At 35.8% G+C, this 21,431-nt stretch overlaps 5 protein-coding genes and 1 non-coding gene across 6 annotated transcripts; 5 read left to right on the top strand and 1 right to left on the bottom strand.

Moving 5' to 3' along the window:
• The first annotated feature begins 3,345 nt into the window (after positions 1–3,345).
• Positions 3,346–3,417, top strand: TRNAG-UCC. The gene has a single exon. It is a non-coding gene; the product is annotated as a tRNA-Gly (tRNA).
• Positions 3,418–3,607: 190 nt separating this feature from the next.
• On the top strand, positions 3,608–7,549 carry LOC17879378. Its single transcript, XM_023779587.1, is given in 17 exon segments — positions 3,608–3,709; positions 3,869–4,102; positions 4,187–4,356; positions 4,443–4,485; positions 4,591–4,725; positions 4,825–4,848; positions 4,947–5,058; positions 5,148–5,273; positions 5,352–5,401; positions 5,496–5,654; positions 5,737–5,832; positions 5,910–6,025; positions 6,107–6,230; positions 6,317–6,430; positions 6,510–6,590; positions 6,686–6,826; positions 7,121–7,549. Coding segments are annotated over 17 exon segments (1,890 nt in total). The 5' UTR covers positions 3,608–3,643; the 3' UTR covers positions 7,220–7,549.
• A 432-nt stretch (positions 7,550–7,981) lies between these two features.
• On the top strand, positions 7,982–9,784 carry LOC17878880 (ras-related protein RABA1d). Its single transcript, XM_006284456.2, has 2 exons — positions 7,982–8,426; positions 9,124–9,784. The coding sequence occupies exons 1-2, from the start codon at positions 8,206–8,208 to the stop codon at positions 9,545–9,547; spliced, it is 645 nt and encodes a 214-aa protein (XP_006284518.1). The 5' UTR covers positions 7,982–8,205; the 3' UTR covers positions 9,548–9,784.
• A 113-nt stretch (positions 9,785–9,897) lies between these two features.
• Positions 9,898–12,202, top strand: LOC17878156 (metal transporter Nramp5). Its single transcript, XM_006283456.2, has 4 exons — positions 9,898–10,695; positions 10,777–10,913; positions 11,005–11,657; positions 11,733–12,202. Exons 1-4 carry the CDS (start codon positions 10,118–10,120, stop codon positions 11,955–11,957), a joined length of 1,593 nt encoding a protein of 530 aa, XP_006283518.1. The 5' UTR covers positions 9,898–10,117; the 3' UTR covers positions 11,958–12,202.
• Positions 12,203–12,533: 331 nt separating this feature from the next.
• LOC17880062 (cellulose synthase A catalytic subunit 8 [UDP-forming]) lies at positions 12,534–16,899 on the top strand. Its single transcript, XM_023778740.1, has 12 exons — positions 12,534–12,858; positions 12,972–13,051; positions 13,140–13,191; positions 13,281–13,446; positions 13,551–13,823; positions 13,910–14,255; positions 14,331–14,468; positions 14,575–14,700; positions 14,791–15,003; positions 15,099–15,542; positions 15,638–15,991; positions 16,138–16,899. The coding sequence occupies exons 1-12, from the start codon at positions 12,681–12,683 to the stop codon at positions 16,723–16,725; spliced, it is 2,958 nt and encodes a 985-aa protein (XP_023634508.1). The 5' UTR covers positions 12,534–12,680; the 3' UTR covers positions 16,726–16,899.
• A 109-nt stretch (positions 16,900–17,008) lies between these two features.
• LOC17880850 (transcription factor MYB98) lies at positions 17,009–18,593 on the bottom strand. Its single transcript, XM_006285282.1, has 3 exons — positions 17,902–18,593; positions 17,559–17,685; positions 17,009–17,488 (listed from the first exon to the last, which is right to left on the bottom strand). Exons 1-3 carry the CDS (start codon positions 18,591–18,593, stop codon positions 17,009–17,011), a joined length of 1,299 nt encoding a protein of 432 aa, XP_006285344.1.
• Positions 18,594–21,431: the final 2,838 nt, after the last annotated feature.

The following is a 21,431-nucleotide window of genomic DNA, read 5'->3' on the forward strand; positions in this document are numbered from 1 at the left end:
AGAGAGAGAGAGAGAGAGAGAGAGAGAGAGGAAGAAATTAAAAGAGGAGACAGATCTGTTGCAGACACGAAACACAGCAGAGGGGCATATAATAGAAGTGTCCGTTTGTAGGAGAGAAGCATGCATATGATTAATTATATGTCTTTTTCACTTAATTAAAAAAAGATTACACATTTTGAAAAAAAAAAATTATTCTTGAAAACTTGCAATGAGATACTCCATAAAAAGTTCCAACCTTTGAATCTACACGGCTTGGTTTTTATTGTAATCTTGTACGAAATTTAAAAAATAGTCGTTGGCATTTATTTTATTTTTTCTTGTTTTTTGGTGTCTGGTTCTTGGCCGTAATATGAATGTACAATTTTAAAAAACTTCATTTTATGACCAAGAAAAAAACTATATGACATAATTCGGATTAGTAATGTATATTTTTTTCTCATGAAGTATGGTTAAAGAAGAAGAGATGTCAACTCAAGCTAGTCAAATCTTTCAAGTCATTAAAATCAGAATAATCCAAAGCAATGGCATCCCACATTTTTCTTTGGTTATATGATTGGCTCATTGGTGGATTCTACCGTTTTGAATGCTTGGAAATATCCATTAAAATATTCTTACTACATTAATTTCAATTAATGACAAAAAAAAAACTACATTAATGATAATCATTTGTATTCACTCACAAAAATTATGGTAAAAGGATTAAGAGATGTCCACTCAAGCTAAGCCATATCTATCTACTCATAAAACAGTAATAATCCAAAGTAAGTAATTACCATATTATTTTTTTCTTTTTGGTGAAGAAGTAATTACCATATTCTTTGTGGAAGCTCTTTAATGTATAAATCTTCTTTTGTTTAGGTTAAGGTTTCTACTTGCAACCATTTCAAAAATGGATATGTCTCATCAATTCTAATATATAATCACAGTTAACAATCATTAAATGATCGAGATGAATAGTGTTTACGTAAGGCACGGACCAACAAAAATTGTTTTTCTAAATGTGGCGGAACAAAAGAAAATTCTATGAGAAATGGTTTCTATCTCAAGTAAGATTCCATATAGTTTCCATTATGAAAATATATGTACTTACTACTTAGTGTGTTTTGTTGCCAAAACTTGCAATTAGACAAGAAATAGGATACGACAAAACAAAAAACCTCCGGAGATAACTATTGCGGTCAACGTCCGATCACGTGCGAACATTGTGACTGAGATGATCATTACAAAACTTTTTAAAGTACTTTCTACTACTTTTGTTATTTTTATATATCATGGAGGTTTATACCCTAAATATTTCTAAAACCACATTCGTTATCTGATATATAGTTAAACTAATCATAATTCATAACTAACTACTAGCTATAGATCTCACAATTAGTTCATAATTCGATATAGAAGGAAAATAAAAACAGCTTCAAACCATTTTCAAAGAAATTGAATACTAATCAACAACACAAGTGAAGTAGCTAGGCATAGGATTCGGAATTTCGGATAAAAATAATAAATGGAAGAGGGTATATAGAGTAGCATGGATGGACCACCACCGATTTGGATATTGGAAATTAGTAATATAGTTTTGTCCAAGGGAAGGCCAGATCACGTGTCTTTCGCGAGACGCATTGAGACATTTCACATTTTGTTTTTACAACAATGAAACATATATCTCAACATGGCTTCATGTATTTATGTGTGTACATATCTCTCTATATAGTCATCTACCTATTCATGTATTTATGTTTATATCTACTCATCTACCTATGCTATATGCGTTATGGGCAAAAGATTGAATTTAACTCTCTCTGTGTGTATTTCTGCTTTCACTTTTCAAGGCAATAGTTAAAAAGAGCTTAGTTAGAGTACCTTACAACTTTATTTTGGAACCAAAATCACATTTTAAGTGAAACATTAGGATGGTCCCAAAAAAAACAAAAGTTAAGTTTGATCGCAGCTTGCTATACAAAAGAAAGTCATATCACACTATTGGACTCTTCTCTATCACTAGTTAATAACGTTGTTCACATTATTTTTGGTTGCATATACTTATATAATAGTCATTATATATATATAGAGACAGATTTGGGTGAAGCTAGTGTGGATGCTTTAAATTTATCAACTACTTTGGAAAAAGTTGAAAATCGATCGGCACGGCTCGTGAACAAGATTTGTATTGATTTAAGTTTCAAGTACAAACGATCATGATTTTGACAACATATCAAACCAATTTGATTAAAGTGATAGTTATGAGAAGCATTGTTCCTTACTAACTCTATTAATCCACTATAACTTAAAAGATCATGCATAAAAGAGAAGTTTAAATATAAGGAAGACAAATTAGGAATGTGAAATGAAACAAGTAGACTACTTATTAGGTTTCGCCTAATTATTATGGCGGGGATGAAATGCACACTGCACCTAAGAACGAGGTATTTCGTAGGTTCCAAAATACAATGAACTAAATAAAAAAAGGTCACTTCATATTAGAGACCATCTCTGACACATTAAATTTTAACGTTTTATTGTGGAAAGTTTTTTGATTCTCGAGCCCAAACTGAAGCTTTATCTAACACTTGGAACTTGTATAAGAGTGGAGAATCTTTTATCTCTAGAAGAAGATAGACTCATTTTATATACTAATACTACTAGCTAGCTAGCTCTAGTTTACTTTGTTATAGCCCCTATAATAATTCTAAATTTCTAACTGCAAATACTGTATGTGAAAAATAAGATTATGCATGGAATGGTAACAATAAGTGATATGAATAGTGTTCTTAGTGTCAGAAGTCATATGAATCTGATGAGCTGCAAAATATTTCAGATGGGAATTATAGGCAAACCAAATTAAGAACCTAATCACGTGCCCGCCATTGCTATTTTGCGGCGGCCCATTGCTATTTTGCTAGGCTCCACGTACGTGCCAGCCTTGAATTTTAAAACAAAACGAAGACCACACAGAAACCAAATACGTAGTTCCCTTGCACATACATCACATGTGCTTTTCTGCTAATGTGGTTTGGTAAAAGCCTAGTACTTAATAAGTTTAATATCTCCCAAAAATGCTTTCTAGACTGAAATCAAAAGTCAAAAGTTGAAGCTAAGAAAGCCCACTACTATTACATACTACTAATTCATGGGATCATAGTAGTTTATGGATACTATACTTGTATATCTCAATTTCTTGTTTCAAACAACATGTTTGTATTTACCATTTTATGTGGTTATTTGAATAAAGAATATAGAAAGAAAATATTTGGATGTCTCTTGTTCTCAGGTAACACAAAATTTTTAAACTTTTGTTTGTTAAAGAAATATGATATTTATTTTTACATTTCCAGATAATTTACAAGAGCGTCTGTAGTCCAACGGTTAGGATAATTGCCTTCCAAGCAATAGACCCGGGTTCGACTCCCGGCAGACGCAGTTATTTTTTGATTTTTTGTTTCTCTTCGAACTAAAACGGTGTCGTTTCGATTTAATAAGTATTACCGGAACTACCGTACCGGTTATGTAAACCGGAATAACAACACGTTGAGACTTCCCCACGTGTGTGGTGTACAATCTCTATCTATTACACAGCACAAAAATCACTATAACGCTTTTGAGATTTTTTCCTGAAAATCTTTTCGAGTGTTGTTGAATTGAGAAAATGGAGGTTTCGTCTTCACTGAAGCTCCCATCTTCGTTATCATCTCCTTCCATCGTCAACCTTCAGGTTACTTTTAAACCAATTTCTCATTTTTTATACTTTGCTCTGTTCTTGTTCTTATTATATTCGTTTCATTTCTGAACTTGGGTTCGCAATTTCATAACAAATTCGAAGACTTTACTGTTGATACTATACATTTCTGGTTAAAAAAATTGTTCCTTTCAGGGTTCTTCATCAAGTATTTATGTAAAGTTCTCTAAGTACAACACTCCACTTCCTAAACCGTTTCTTCAACTTGATGATAGAAGCCGACCTCTTCGTGACCAGCAAGCTTCACATTCCCTCATTCTAAGGTCATATAGAAATAGGGTCACTGCGAAATCAGGCTCTCAAGGTTGGGACTTTGGTAGGTTCGTCAAGACATTGTACTTCTTCAACGGACCACCATCTCCATTGAAGGTAACGTATGAGTGTTTGTTTGATTCTCATTGTGGTGTGATATAGTCATGTGGGGTTAACTGATTGCTTTTCTTGCTTGTGAAGTTTGTTTCATCGGTGTTTGAGAAACTTACTAACGGATCTACTGAGGAACCAGTTAAGGAAATGGAAACTACTGGAATCATACTTGTGGCTGGAGCTACTGGTGGTGTAGGAAGAAGGGTTGTTGATATCTTGAGGAAGAAAGGGTTGCCTGTTAAAGCTTTGGTACTAAACCTTTTTCATAGACTTTGTAAACTAACTATTCTATAATTGGACTAACCTAAAAAAGAATATAAAAAAATCAATCATTAATGATGACCTTCCATAGATTCACCTAGATGTTAGGACCTGACATTGACTTGGTGAGAAATTTTACAGAAAGTTTCCACATTTTGTTTCTTGGTGTCTTTATGGTCATAAGATCATTGATAAATGATAACTATTTGCATATATCTCGATGTTGTCAGATTGTTGCCGATATTACAAAGGAGAATACACTGGTTCCTGAAAAGTTCAAAGGAGTGAGGAAAGTGATCAATGCTGTTTCTGTTATTGTCGGTCCAAAAGAAGGAGATACACCTGAGAGACAAAAATACAACCAGGTCGGTGAAGTTTCCTGAATAGAGTTTTCTTAAAGCTGCAGTCTTTCTATTCAAATTTTGAGTAATGACCCTGTTTATATATATGGGTTTTAATTTCAGGGAGTCAGGTTCTTCGAGCCAGAGGTATTGGAACTAAAAGAGCATCTTTGGAGTTTTTGTTTTGGGAAATTCAGTGATCAATCTTCAACAATACTAAACCATTAGATTTTGGGGATGCACAGATAAAAGGCGACTCCCCTGAGTTAGTTGAATATATTGGAATGAAGAACTTAATCAATGCTGTTAGAGATGGTGTTGGACTTGAGAATGGGAAGCTTATTTTCGGTGTTGGGGGTAAGTTAAGTCAAGTCACTTGATTAGGCTTTTAACTTGTAAATTTGTAATGGCCATTTTATAATGGTTTCCCCCATGGTTTTGTTTAGATAACACGTTTAAAGATCTACCTTGGGGAGCCTTGGATGATGTCGTAATGGGAGGTGTTAGCGAAAGTAACTTCCTAATAGATCTAACTGCTGGTGAAAACGGTGGACCTACAGGGATTTTCAAAGGTTTGATGATATAACAAATCTATTGCCATTTTTCTTCTCTTAGGGTCTTACTTATATAAACATAACATATTTTGTTAGGAATTGTTTCAACAACAAATAATGGCGGATTTACGAGTGTCCGAACCAAGGTAAAGGGTATGACTTAATGTCAGAATCTCTCTAATCTCTCTTATTCTTCGTTATCTCACTGCAGCAGGAGTCTTACTTAAAATTTCCTTCTAGAACTTTCCCGAGGCAGAGAATGTTTCGGCATATGATGGTCTAGAGCTACGACTAAAAGGTGATGGACTCCGTTACAAGCTAATCGTCCGGACAAGCCAAGATTGGGATACTGTTGGTTACACTGCTAGTTTTGACACTTCACCAGGCCAATGGCAATCTGTAAGTAAAATCACTTTTGTCATACATTATCAATATACTTGTATGGTTAGATAAGTTATATTTCTGTTAATTCAAATTGCAGATACGCTTACCTTTCTCGTCTTTAAGACCTGTATTTCGCGCACGTACAGTGACAGATGCACCTCCTTTTAATGCAAGCAGTATCATTTCATTACAGGTTTGTTTACCCTTTTCTATCAACTCTTTTAACATTTCCATTTTAAAAATGTTTGATTCAATTCAATTGTTTTTCAGCTTATGTTTAGCAAATTTGAGTATGACGGTAAGCTTAACCCTACTTTCAAAGAAGGACATTTTGAGCTTCCTTTATCGAGCATTCGAGCTTATATCCAAGAGCCTGTCACTCCAAGGTCTGAATTAGTTTGTTGCAGTTTAGCAACCAAATTCTTCACTAAATGCTGAATTGGGCATTTTGTTACTTACTATTACAGGTTTGTTCATGTTGGCTCTGCGGGAGTGACCCGACCAGAGAGACCCGGTTTGGATCTAAGCAGACAACCTCCGGCTGTGAGATTAAACAAGGAGCTTGATTTCATTCTCACTTACAAGTTAAAGGTGTGTCTCTATACTATTTTCTTTGCAGAATTTTGGAGCAGTCACTTTCACCAGATGTTAGAGCTCTGCTTTTTTTGGATGAATAGGGGGAGGATCTGATCCGCGATAGCGGGATTCCTTATGCAATTGTACGGCCATGTGCTTTAACAGAAGAGCCTGCCGGAGCGGATCTCATTTTCGAACAAGGAGACAACATTACGGTATTTCAGTTTTGCTTCCCCTTGAAACCAAAACTCTTTTAAGTGAACTAACATAACCAACTTCGGGTTTATTATATAGGGGAAGGTATCAAGAGACGAAGTAGCACGTATATGCATCGCTGCATTGGAAAGCCCATCTGCTCTAAACAAGACATTCGAGGTATTAAAAGAATTTATGACAATAACATGTTTGGATTTTTACTTCTTGATGTTAAATTTTCTGAATTGGGCTGTTTTGTGTGTTGTTTGTTTCAGGTCAAAAGTACAGTTCCCTTTAGTGAGCCCTTCACGGTAGATCCTGAGAACCCTCCACCGGAGAAAGACTACAATGAGTATTTCAAGAATTTGAAAGATGGAATCACCGGTAAAGAAGCTCTAGAACAGAGCGCTGCTGCAGTTTAAACCAAGTTTTCTTTTTTTATGAAGGAACTCTTTTTTTTGTTTGTTTCTTCTTCGTCTTAAAAGTCTTTTGAAAAGTATTAAAAACAACAACAAAAGAGTCGTGAAGAAACCTGTTTGTATATTCCATATATACGGATTCGTACATTGTAGTCTGTAGATTAGATTTACAAAAGCTTACTCACGACAACAATAAAGATTGTACCTTTTGATCCGTGGAGGAGGTTGTACAAGATTCTGAAATCTCTCTGCCATTTCTTTGTCGGTGAGAATTTTGCCTTGTGGTGTAAGAAAAGCACTGCGCTGAAACGGCGGAGACCATATTCCGCTTGTCTGGTAATCGAACTGAAACTCAGACACATCAGTGTACTTCTGAAGAAGTTTGTCTGAAACTGGTTTTGGTACGTTCTGAGTTAAAACAGAGAAAGATGAAGATGGAGGTGGGGATGAGGAAGATTCAGACATTCTATAAAACTAAAATAAAATATGGGGAAAACTTTTTGATTGGAGGGTTACATGAAGGAAAAAGCTCGATGGAGACTTTTATGGTAATGACAAAATAATGGATTCTTTTGTAAATAATGGAGGATGAGTGGGGAGGAGCACAGAACCTTTGTCTCTGTTCTTTTTTTTTTCTCCTTCTTTTGTTTCTTTTCTAATGTACAGATGCGTTTTTGGGATTTCATAATTAAAAATCATTGAGCTCTTTCACATGGCAAATGTGTGTATTGAGCTTAAACCTCAAAAGAATTCAAATACTATATAATTGTAAAAGTTCAAATTAAAAACTCATATGGGCTTCAATAATAGTATGTATGTATTGAACCCATTGGGTTTGTTTATTACAAAGAGCCACAAATGTTTCATTTCTTAATAAGATGATGATCAACATCGTTTTGTTTTTATCGAAATTGAGAGTGACTGAATTATCGCCGTTTACCAATGTAACATGACCACCACCACTCTGTGACCTTTTCAAGAAAATGAAAGCATTTAAACAATATACATACAAAAACCTCAACGAAATGTCAGATCTACCCCTTGTCTCAGTGCTCTGAGCATAGATCATCAGATGAGTTAAGGCGGGGTATTTTAGTAACTGCAGGCAATTTTTTCACCAAGAAAATCTATGGGTGATTAAGGTACAGCTAGAAAGGGGAAAGACACAAGTCTTAACCTAACCTTTATTCAAAGTCTCTGTCTTTCTGTGGAAATCTGAGGGAAAAATTTTGAATCTAAAGAGAAAAAGTGAAATCAAAGGGAAGCTTTTTTTTTTTTTTGGGGTTAAAGAAGGGCAAAGTGTTCGTCTTTGTCCTCTATCTATTAGATTTCGTGGATCAAAGTGTGTGAAGCTTTTATTGTGTGAGAAGTGTTAAATGGCGGGTTACAGAGCAGATGATGATTACGATTACCTTTTCAAGGTGGTTCTGATCGGTGATTCTGGTGTTGGAAAGTCCAATTTGCTTTCTCGATTCACCAGGAATGAGTTTAGTCTCGAGTCTAAATCCACCATCGGGGTCGAGTTCGCGACTCGTAGCTTGAATGTTAATGAGAAAGTTATCAAAGCCCAGATTTGGGATACTGCTGGTCAAGAAAGGTGGGTTTAAGCTTCGTCTCTTCTGATTTCTTCTCTTCTTACTTTTTTTCGTGTTCATTTCTTCATTTCTCGATCTGGGTTTTATTAAAGTCTTGGCCTTTAGATGCATTGTGGATTCAACACCAATAAAACAGAATTGTTAGATTAAGCAAACAACTTTGTGCTTTTTTTGGATCAGTGGAGACTGTGGTGTTTATGTTTTGTTCAATTGCCAAAGGAGCTCAAATGGAGCTGATACTATGTTTAGATCTGTCTTAGTGTATCGTAAAGGAAGCTTGAAAAAGACGCCTGTAATTGTGTAATTACTCTAGAGATGAAGTGAAACGTTGTTGTTTGTTTACAAGGAGAGAACCCAATGATTATGCTTTACGTTATCAGTTTTGTAAAATCTATGCTGTTTTGTTGATTAGTTTGATCGATCAGTGCTCGATGATGTCCTGTAGTATCGAAATTTCTGTCTTAGGTAGAGAAGCTAATTCATTGTCTTTATGTTCCTTAATTCTTATTTCTGGTGTTTAGGGGTCTTTAGGATTGAGTGTAATCGTATATAGGTTTCTTTATTTTACCAGTTTCTACCAAAGCTTATTGCTTTGATGTTCCATGTCTTCTAATGTGTTATCTTTCTTGTCTAACAAGAATTTTGCTGACTATATCTTTAACGCTTTTTTACCGTCTCTCCTCTCTCTGCTATTTTTAGATACCGAGCAATCACTAGTGCATACTACCGAGGAGCTGTTGGGGCGCTTCTTGTCTACGATGTAACCCGACACTCCACATTTGAAAACGTTGAGAGATGGCTAAGGGAACTCCGCGACCATACCGACCCAAACATTGTTGTGATGCTTGTGGGAAACAAATCCGATCTTCGCCATCTTGTGGCAGTCCAAACTGAAGATGCAAAATCTTTTGCAGAGAATGAATCACTCTACTTCATGGAAACCTCAGCGCTTGAATCTACCAATGTTGAGAACGCGTTTTCTGAAGTTCTCACTCAGATCTACCATGTCGTGAGCAAGAAAGCAATGGAGGCTGGCGAGGATTCGAGCAATGTTCCTTCTAAAGGAGAGAAAATCGATGTTGATGTTTCCGCTGTGAAGAAAACCGGTTGCTGCTCCAACTAAAAGACTACAGACTGAGGGATTTGGCTCTGTATCCTCCTCATCCTCAAAGCTAAGATCGGGTTTTGCTTCTCCTTTTCTTTACATTCAAAATTCTTTTGAAGATGTTTGCTTTCTTAGGAAACAAATCTATGTTATGCTTTTGATTTTGCTTGCTTGAACATTGCTTAGTCTGGTACAACTGTACCGGTTAAGGGATTTTGTAATTTAACCGGTTCCAATCTATGGTTGGTTTTGCCTGTTTGTTTTCTATCCAATCCGAAACTATCTCTAAACCAATACTTAATAGTGCTAATTCTTGAAGAGAACAACTAATTTTTTTTGTTATATCAACATAGAAAAAACAAAAGAAGATGATCAAATCCTAAATTCTCGATCACTGATTCAGCCTCTAAAATTAGAATTTCTTGACAACATTTATAATTCAATTTTAGTAAATTGACCTTTTTGTTTTTATCATTTTGACTTTCCTTGACTTTTAATTAGTAAAACAAAAGAAATCCATGTAAAATTTAAAATTTCCTTAAAAAAATCACGTCGTCAGTAACGCCAAAAAAATATTCCGTTACTAAGATGACGGATTCTACCGTTTCCCGCCAAGAAAACAGCCCTAAGAAACCTAACGAGAGTAACGGCGAATTCAAACGTCTATTAGTTCCCGAAACCTCTCAGCCGGAGGAGGACGAGCGCCGCGAATCGCCACAGGAGAATCAAATCCTGAACGTAGAAGAAGAGAGAGACAACAGCTACGATTCGGTTCCTCCGTTCTCATGGGCGAAGCTATGGAAATTCACCGGACCTGGGTTTCTAATGAGCATCGCCTTCTTAGATCCAGGAAACATCGAAGGAGATCTACAAGCCGGAGCTGTGGCTGGGTACTCTCTCCTATGGCTTCTTCTATGGGCTACGTTAATGGGACTTCTGATGCAGCTTCTCTCTGCTCGGATTGGTGTCGCGACGGGTCGACATTTGGCGGAGATTTGCCGAAACGAGTACCCAGCGTGGGCGCGGATCTTGCTTTGGTTCATGGCGGAGGTTGCTTTGATCGGAGCTGATATTCAAGAAGTCATCGGAAGCGCGATTGCTCTTCAGATCTTGACTCGAGGGTTTTTACCAATTTGGGTTGGTGTTATCATCACTGCGTTTGATTGGTAAGCAAAATTATGGTGAAAAATTGAGGCATGAGCTTAATTAGTCATGTGATTGATTTGGTGTTCTTGTGAAAATAACAGCTTCTTGATTTCGTATTTGGAGAATTGTGGAATGAGGAAATTAGAAGGTTTTTTCGCGGTTTTGATTGCGACGATGGCTCTTTCCTTTGCTTGGATGTTTAATGAAACTAAGCCAAGTGTAGAAGAACTAGTCATAGGTAAGTTCAAAACAAAGTTTGTAAGATCTCAGAATTGTCTCTAATTTGATGCAGTTTCTTGATTTTGGTTTAATCTTGATGACTTTGAAAGGTATTATTGTTCCGAAGCTCGGATCAAAGACGATAAGAGAAGCTGTTGGAGTTGTGGGATGTGTGATAACTCCTCACAATGTGTTCTTGCATTCGGCTTTAGTGCAGTCTAGGAAGACGAATCCAAAGGAGATTAACAGAGTTCAGGAAGCTCTTAACTACTATACAATCGAATCAACGGCTGCACTTTTTGTCTCGTTCATGATCAATCTGTTTGTAACAGCTGTTTTCGCTAAAGGTTTTTATGGAACCAAACAAGCTGATAGTATAGGACTGGTTAACGCAGGACATTACCTTCAGGAGAAATATGGCGGTGGGGTTTTCCCGATACTTTACATTTGGGGAATCGGTTTATTAGCTGCTGGACAAAGCAGTACTATAACTGGGACTTATGCTGGACAGTTTATAATGGAAGGGTTCTTGGATCTTCAGATGGAGCAATGGCTATCAGCTTTTATAACAAGAAGCTTTGCGATTGTACCTACAATGATTGTTGCTCTTATGTTTAACACATCGGAGGGCTCGCTTGATGTTTTAAACGAATGGCTTAACATTCTCCAATCGATGCAGATTCCTTTCGCGGTTATTCCTCTTCTGACTATGGTTTCTAAAGAACATATCATGGGTGTCTTCAAGATTGGACCTTCCCTAGAGGTAAGCCAACTTTTTCATCTCTCTTTTCTCTGTAACGTGTTTTCGATTGTAACGAGTGAGTTGGGATCTTTGCAGAAGCTTGCGTGGACTGTGGCGGTGTTTGTGATGATGATAAATGGGTATCTTCTTCTTGATTTCTTCATGGCTGAAGTGGAAGGGTTTCTTGTTGGGTTTCTGGTTTTCGCTGGAATAGTTGGGTACATCAGTTTCATCATCTATCTTGTTTCCTATAGAAGCTCACAATCTTCTTCTTGGTCGAGCTTAGAAATGTCACAGAGAGTTGTTTCCACAGAGACGTAGAAACCCATAGCTCTATTAACTAATCTGAGCAAAGGCAGAAGCGGACTGGTCAATTATGAGAGATGTTTTTGCTGCATTTGCTCGTCGATTTGATTTTAGACAGTCGACCAGAGGAAACTTAGATGTGAGATGATGCAAAGACCGAATCGGCGAAGATTGTAGATTGATTTGTTAAGAGTTTTGTTTTAACATAGCAAATGTAGAGTAGAATCATGTAACATAGCGAAGAAGTACAAAATTAGAAGGTGAGGCTAATTTTATATAAATTTTGTCGTATATAATTATTTATACTAAAAAAATTAGATATTATAAATCTAAAAATTGTAAAATATGTTCGCTTGATATAGAAGTATGGTGACGCTTAGGAGGCAAGCAAATATCATATCTACCGCTGGTTAGAGACTGCGATATGTGTCTTGTGTTAACTGAAACTTTCCTTCACTTTCCCGCAAAAATCATTTCAAAGTAGTCATCTTTGCCAACTTAAACAGAGTCTTGTGTTAGCTTACCCATCAGCTTTCTCAGAAAGAAACTTGTCAACTTCCGATTTTTTTTTTTCACAGTCCACCAAACTTTGTTTAATCCTTTTTTTCGTCTCTTACAAAACCTCAACTCCATGGCTTCTCAAACTCGTTACCCATCCAAATCTCAATCCCTAGTTAGGGTTTTTGTCTTTTTAAATTACCTCCCTCTCTGTTTTCTCCAAACAGGGGAATTTCGAAAATGATGGAGTCTAGGTCTCCGATCTGCAACACTTGCGGTGAAGATATTGGTGTTAAATCCAATGGAGAGTTCTTTGTGGCTTGTCATGAGTGTAGTTTCCCGATCTGCAAAGCGTGTCTTGAGTATGAATTCAAAGAAGGTCGAAGAATTTGTCTGCGTTGTGGCAATCCCTACGATGGTAAAATCAGATTACTGCAAATGGGTTTTCATAAATTTGAAAATTTTCTTCAAAAGTTTACATTTTTTTTTTGGTTAATGGTATTAACAGTTTTGGGGGTTTTTGTTTCTCAGAGAATGTGTTTGATGATGTTGAGACAAAGACATCTAAAACTCAATCCACCATTGCAACACATATCAATAACACTCCTCAGGTGTGTGTGTGTGCTATGATTAGTTGCTTTTATGTCTTAATTAGATTTTGCAAAAACTGATTTGATAACTTGTCTTGAGTTTTTGCAGGATTCTGGGATTCATGCTAGACATATAAGTACAGTCTCCACAATTGACAGTGGTAAGAGAACGAATAAAGAAGCAAAACCAATTTTCTCAAAGCGTTTAAATGGTTTAACTAACTTGAAGATTGTGATTTTTTTGTTGAAGATCTGAATGATGAATATGGGAATCCAATATGGAAGAACAGAGTTGAGAGCTGGAAAGACAAGAAAGACAAGAAGAGCAAGAAGAAGAAGAAAGATGCAAAAGCAACAAAAGCTGAAGAACATGATGCTCAGATTCCTCCTCAACAGCACATGGAAGATATGCCACCGTAAGCACTAATCCTTGTACTAATCGAATATAAGGTTTGTGTTGTTATACATTCATCAGAAAGTTTGAGACTTTGGTTTTGGTCTGTGCCATTTGTATTCTCAGGAACACAGAGGCTGGTGCTACAGATGTGCTTTCGGTTGTGATTCCTATTCCAAGGACAAAGATCACTTCATACAGGATCGTTATCATCATGCGATTAGTCATCTTGGCTCTGTTCTTCAACTACCGGATCACTCATCCTGTCGATAGTGCTTACGGTTTATGGCTAACATCTGTGATATGTGAGATTTGGTTTGCTGTTTCATGGGTGTTGGATCAGTTCCCTAAGTGGTCTCCTATTAACCGAGAAACTTACATTGATCGGTTATCCGCAAGGTACCAATCTTTCATAACCATTGTATGCTGCATCTCGCGGTGGTACAAATCTTTAAGTCTTATGTAAGCATTGTCAAACTATGCAGATTCGAAAGAGAAGGCGAGCAATCACAGCTTGCAGCTGTAGATTTCTTTGTTAGTACAGTTGATCCATTAAAGGAGCCACCTTTGATCACTGCAAACACGGTTCTTTCGATCCTTGCCCTGGATTATCCTGTGGATAAAGTCTCTTGCTATGTATCTGATGATGGTGCTGCAATGCTTTCGTTTGAGTCTTTAGTTGAGACAGCAGATTTTGCTAGGAAATGGGTACCATTTTGCAAAAAGTACTCAATCGAACCACGAGCTCCCGAGTTTTACTTCTCGCTTAAAATCGATTACTTGAGGGATAAAGTTCAACCTTCTTTCGTAAAAGAACGTAGAGCCATGAAGGTAAGTAAGAAAGAGCTCATAACACTATCTAACAAATTGCAATTGAAAACTTATTTCTGATTTCTCCTGTTGTAGAGGGAGTATGAGGAGTTCAAGATCAGAATGAATGCTTTAGTCGCCAAGGCTCAAAAGACACCAGAAGAAGGATGGACAATGCAAGATGGAACATCATGGCCCGGAAACAATACTCGTGACCATCCCGGGATGATTCAGGTTTGCAATCTTAAACACTTAAGGCTCTGCCTTTTCTTTACAATGATTGTATCTTACATTAAGAAGATATTTGATGAGTTCTTGATCATGTCTCTTCTTCTTGCAGGTTTTTCTTGGCTATAGTGGTGCTCGTGACATTGAAGGAAACGAACTTCCAAGATTAGTTTACGTCTCTAGAGAGAAAAGACCTGGATATCAGCATCACAAGAAGGCAGGGGCAGAGAACGCATTGGTAAAAATTTAAATTCTTGTTGTTGTTTTTTTAATGGATAACGTATCATTACATAATGTAACACAATCCTAATGATTTTTCTCTTCGTAGGTGAGGGTATCTGCGGTTTTAACAAATGCTCCATTCATTCTTAACCTCGATTGTGATCACTACGTCAACAATAGCAAAGCCGTGCGTGAAGCAATGTGCTTTCTAATGGATCCTGTTGTTGGTCAAGACGTTTGCTTTGTTCAATTCCCACAGAGATTTGATGGAATCGACAAGAGTGATCGATATGCTAACCGCAACATAGTTTTCTTCGATGTAAGTTATCGCAATATTCAAACTCATATGCTAAGTTCAAGCAAGTTTTAGGCTTTCTTCTGATATAATTGTGGTCTTTGATTTGATGATTACAGGTTAATATGAGAGGGCTTGATGGGATTCAAGGTCCAGTTTATGTTGGTACAGGTACTGTCTTTAGAAGACAAGCACTTTACGGATATAGTCCTCCTTCTAAACCAAGAATGTTACCGCAATCTTCTTCCTCATCTTGTTGCTGTCTAACTAAGAAGAAACAACCCCAAGATCCTTCTGAGTTATACAAAGACGCAAAGCGAGAAGAACTTGATGCTGCAATCTTTAATCTTGGGGACCTAGACAACTACGATGAGTATGAAAGATCGATGCTGATTTCACAAACAAGTTTTGAGAAAACGTTTGGTCTCTCTGCGGTTTTCATCGAGTCTACTCTTATGGAGAATGGCGGTGTTCCTGACTCTGTAAACCCCTCAACGCTCATCAAAGAAGCTATTCATGTCATTAGCTGCGGATATGAAGAAAAATCCGAATGGGGAAAAGAAGTAAGTTTTGGTTTCTTGGAATCAAAGTTATCAAAGATCTTATCTTTGAAATCTTCTTGTTAATAAATTCATAACCTTTTATTCTGTTTTCGCAGATCGGATGGATTTACGGATCAATCACGGAAGACATTTTGACGGGTTTTAAGATGCATTGTCGCGGATGGAGGTCTATTTACTGTATGCCATTAAGACCGGCTTTTAAAGGATCTGCTCCTATCAATCTATCAGATAGGCTTCACCAGGTTCTGCGTTGGGCCCTTGGCTCTGTCGAGATCTTCCTTAGCCGGCATTGTCCTCTCTGGTATGGTTGCAGCGGTGGCCGCCTCAAGTTGCTCCAGAGATTAGCTTATATAAACACAATTGTTTATCCATTCACTTCTTTGCCTCTTGTTGCTTACTGTACTCTTCCTGCTATCTGCCTTCTAACCGGCAAATTCATCATCCCAACGGTAACATACTCAACACTTCATACTACTAATTAATTTGGTTCACTTATGGTCCAGTGCCGTTTATATGCTCAAGTACTCTATATTACTTATGCTTCTTGAAATCTATTGATTGGATTTGATATTTTGTTTGCTGTTCTTTATTGCAGCTATCAAACCTAGCAAGCATGCTGTTTCTTGGTCTCTTCATATCGATTATATTAACAAGTGTCCTCGAGCTTCGATGGAGCGGAGTTAGCATTGAAGACTTATGGAGAAACGAACAGTTTTGGGTTATTGGAGGAGTCTCAGCTCATCTCTTCGCCGTTTTCCAAGGATTCCTCAAAATGCTAGCCGGTCTTGACACAAATTTTACAGTCACGTCAAAAACCGCAGACGATTTAGAATTCGGTGAGCTATACATCGTCAAATGGACAACTCTCTTGATCCCTCCGACATCACTTCTCATAATAAACTTGGTCGGAGTCGTTGCTGGATTCTCTGATGCTTTAAACAAAGGTTATGAAGCTTGGGGACCTTTGTTTGGGAAAGTGTTTTTCGCCTTTTGGGTGATTCTTCATCTTTATCCTTTCCTCAAAGGTCTTATGGGAAGACAAAACAGAACACCCACCATTGTTATTCTCTGGTCTATCTTGCTTGCTTCTGTGTTTTCACTTGTTTGGGTTCGTATCAATCCTTTCGTCTCCAAAACCGATACGACCTCCCTTTCTCAGAACTGTCTTTTGATTGATTGCTAAGAGAAGATGTTTGTATTTTGAACGATTGATGATGATCTGTTTTTGGTTGTTTGTAAATTTTTCTCACTTGTGAGAGAAGTTATCTCATATGGTTACCTGAGCCACAAGTTAGGTACTGTTCTTATTTCTGCAAGTTAGGTTTCTCTTTATTTCAACTTACAACATGTTTAAAAATCAAAGTATTTTTATATTTTTCAAATTATTAGTGTTTGGTGGAATCTGTCTCGTATAAAAAAGAAAACCAAAAACAAGAAAGCTGAGACAAACAAAGAAAAAATACAAATCAGATTCCGTGAACGAAAGCATCAATGTCAGGCTGAGGAATGTCATCAAGCAAAGAGTCAATGCTACATCCTTCCTCAAGCAACTTCTCATTGAATCCAAAGTCATCAGTGAACACACATTCAGGCACAATCCTGTCTTCTCCATAGATCTCCTCTTGATCCTTCTTCTTCTCCTCAACCGCAGCCACAACATCCTTCTTCTTGTTACTCTCTCTGCGTCTACCTCTTGCAGGAACAGATGAAGCTGACAGAACTCCCAAGTTCAAGCTCTTGATGTAGTCCTGCAACAGAGAAGGTCTTGGATACTTAGACCTACACTTTCTTTTAGAGAACTGTCTTCGTTTTGTAGCGTTCCAATGGTTCTTGATTGAGTTCTCTGTTCTTCCAGGGAGTCTTTTTGCAATCTCTGCCCATTTGTTTCCAATCTCTTTGTGAAATTCAATCAACACTCTGTCCTCTTCTTCACTCCATGTCTCTTTCTGCAAACAATATTTAAAATTAGTCCTCCCTATCATCATTACATGATCATAGCTGTACTAGTTAATATACCTTAATGTCAGGTCTCAAATGGTTATGCCACCTCTCTCTACATTGTTTCCCGATCCTTCCCGGTAACACTTGAGCGATATGCGACCATTTACGCAATCCATACTTGTCCACGAGTTGAATCAATATCCTATTATAAGCCAAAATAGTAAAACTTAATATAACTAAAGTGTCACAAAATCCATACAATAGCTGTTATTAATCTTGCAGAATTATATAAATACGTATAAATCGCAATTCCGCAAAAAAAGTATGGAGGAGTGCACCATTTGAGTGGTGCAATTTTATAATAAATCTTGATTATGTGAATTGTTTATTAAGTTTATTATGTTAATGTTTAACAAACCTGTCTTCTTCAGCAGTCCATTGTCCTTTGACTAAGGTTGACGTTTTCTTTTCTTTCCATGATGATGATGAAGATGAAGAAGACAACTTTCGTGTAAGATATGGTTTGGTCTTGTTGAAACTCGTCGCTCTATAACAATCAGTATCCGCAGAAACACATGAAATCTCATCTGGCATCACCAAGTTCATAGGTTTGACGGTCTCAGTAGGAGGGTAATCAAAAGGGATCATCCTCATCATCATCATGTTGTTTTGCTCCAAATCCATATGTTCATGTTCATCGACCAAATTGATCTCTTGATGATGATGATGGTGATGATTACGAGTGAAGTACGTTGGATTTTCCGGAGCTTGGAAATGATGGTTCATCGTCAAATGTGGTTTAGATTCATAAAACTCGACCATGTTTTCTTGGTAAGAGCAATGCTCGAAAGGAGCATTGTTGATGCAAGAAGACGTCGTTTGGAGACCTAGCAAATGGTTTGAAGATGATGAGCCTTGGTGATGATGATGATGATGATCAAACTGATGATGATGATCAAGATGGTGAAAGTCTTGAAGGAAGCTTGTGGGTTTTGATTGGTCGACGACTTCGAATGGGAAGTCTTCTTCTTTCATGTGTTCTTGGTCACGTGTGAAGATGTTTTGGTTTAGAGGAACGAAACCACCACTCTCGTCGACGAAATTCTCCATCTTCTTTTGGGAAAGGAGAACCAAAAAAAAAAACTAATTAATTAGTAAAAAAAAAGGAAAAGGGTTAAGCTCCTTTGACGTCTTTGTGTTAAGCTTTGTTCTCTTTCTCGTATTTGTAAGATATAGGGGAAGAAAGAAAAGACATTTAATGTGTGTTTTTACTATACCCTTAAATTTGTTATGGAATAGAAATCTAACGTTTGGAGTTTGTTGGTAGCATTAGTGTGATTTTATATATATATATATATTTAATTAGTTAATCCTTAAATGCTTAACCATGTTGGTGTTTTTTCTAAAAACATGTTTTTACATAAAAGTGAGGAAAAAAAAAAGTAAATTCATTTCCAACTTTAAACTTAGTTTATGATGAAGAAAAAATAGAGATATTACTAATAAAGTAAATATAGTTCAAGTGAATTGTTTATTTTCAAAATTGTTTCATCTGAAATTATGATGGAAATTTTAAAATATATTAAAAATCAAGTTAGAAATGAGATTATAATCGGTGTTGACGTTACACATTAGGTGTTGTTGAATTTGGGGTAAACATAGTTGAATGTTTGTGAAAACGCTAGTAGGAATTTAATCTAGTTTTTAATGTGTTAACAACTCATTTATTGTCAATATTTTAATTATGTTTAGTTAGATTTTTTATATATATAAAAGTCTATTAATTTAGTCAACAAAGATGTAATTACCATTTTAAAGGCCAAGGACAAGGATCGGAGTGTAATGACTATTTAGGAATAGTATCAGGTATATGTAGTACTACCGTACTAGCTTTAGTTTTGGATTCGTAATTTCTTATAGGAGTTTGTATATTAATCATATAGACTATTATATAGTATATATAGCTTAATTGATGGGGTAAAAACTTAATACATGAGTTTCATGAGCCCATAAACCTAGCTCACGTGGTTGCTTGAGACGTAAGTATTATCTTCTGTCTGCACGAGAACCAAAAACATATGCTTGAACCAGCTGAGAAAATTCATCAGGGCATAAACTCAATAACATATGTGTGTGTTCTATGTATTTTTGATTGATATTTATTTAGTTTGTGTCTGAATTTGTACATGCACTTGTTTAGTTCATTTTAGTTCATGCATGTTTTGTTTTCTTTTCCTAAATATAAGTTCTGTCTGAAACCTTTATATTAATGTATTTGGGGGTTACAAATAAAAAGATGATTCCTATAATATTCTTCTTGTCGCCACTCTCAAATGCATAAGGACTGGACTTATGCTAATATCGATGAATTTTTCTTTCTTTTTACAAAAGTAAAACTAATCAATAGAGAGACTTATTATTACATTTACACATACACCCGATCCAATCCCACAGAGCAGAGAGCTGAGAGCTGAGAGCTGAGAGCATCCGCTAAATTAGCATTTTGGTAACGGATATATACCTTATTTTATACTCTTTCTTTATAGATTTTATACCATTTCCAATGGTTTTTGCTATTTTTTCCTCTATTATAGAGGAACTCTAGAATAGAGGTGACTTTTGCTCCAATGGTTTCCTCTATTTTTTCTTCTATAATAGAATATTCCAAATAGATTCTTTTAAAATCTTAATATTAACACCATCTATTTATAAAAGTTGCAAATTAACCCATTTACTTTAACTTTTATAAAATTTTAATAAAATAATTATTTTTATTTAAATTAAACATTTATTATAAAAACATTATATTATATATTATTTTTTAATGAAAAGTACATCACACTATATAAAAAAGTAATAAGATACTAGATTCTTAACCATCAGCATAAGTGTATTTTTCCCACAAATGATCAACTAATGTATTTCGAAGTGAGAAATGAGCTTTTTATCTTTTATTTTTCTGAATCGACCTAGAAACTCTTGGAAACGAATATCATCATCTTCTGTTATTTGGACCGCTGGAGGTGGAATTTCTCTTTCAACTTCAATCGGTGCATCGAGATCACGCTCATCCTCAATTATCATATTATGTAAAATTATACATGTAGTTATTATGTCATGTAACACATTTTTTTCCAAAAACGTACTGGTCCTTTCAAATCAAAAGTATTAAAGTAATTTAGGAGAATATTAAGTAATTTTTTTGGTATTAGAAGTATTATTATGGAATAAATGAAAAAATAAAATCTTTTTTTCCTTCAATAAAAATAAAATATATTATTTATATATATTAACTTTTGCAAATGGTAGTCTCAAATTTTAGAATATTAAAAATAAAATCTATTATTTATATATATTAACTTTTGCAAATGGTAGTGTCAAATTTTAGAATATATATTTATATTGAAACCTTTAAAATATTTTATATTATTATTAGTTATTAAATATATTTATTTTATTTATTTTGGTCATAAATAAAAGAAGTTTGAGATTAAAAGGACTATTTTGTAAGAAAATAGTTCACCTTTATTTAATTTATAGAGGAAAAAATAGAGTTCCTCTATATATAGAGATAAAAATAGCAATCTCTATAAAATAGAGGTGGGTTGGAGATACTCTTAGAATGAATGAATGGTTACAATCAAACAGAGTACATGTAAAAAAGCTACTAAAACAATTCTGTGTCAGTAACATTAACATAACTGTTACCTTCTTTGGACATTAGTCTTTTTTTTACGTACCCCAAAGAAGCATTTCCATTTTACATTTGTCAAAACTTCTCCAAATGGGTAACACATTTCACAAAATTCACAACAAGAGAATCCCTATCCACAAACCACAGTTTAACTAACAAAAGCCTTACGAGAATCAATTAATGCAACAACATAAAGTTCAAAAGTGGAATGAAATGGCAAAGAAAGAAAGAAAAATTCTTGAAAGAAGAAGATT

The sequence above is a fragment of the Capsella rubella genome, unplaced genomic scaffold (assembly GCF_000375325.1).
Source record: "Capsella rubella cultivar Monte Gargano unplaced genomic scaffold, Caprub1_0 scaffold_7, whole genome shotgun sequence".
Classification (NCBI taxonomy): domain Eukaryota; kingdom Viridiplantae; phylum Streptophyta; class Magnoliopsida; order Brassicales; family Brassicaceae; genus Capsella; species Capsella rubella.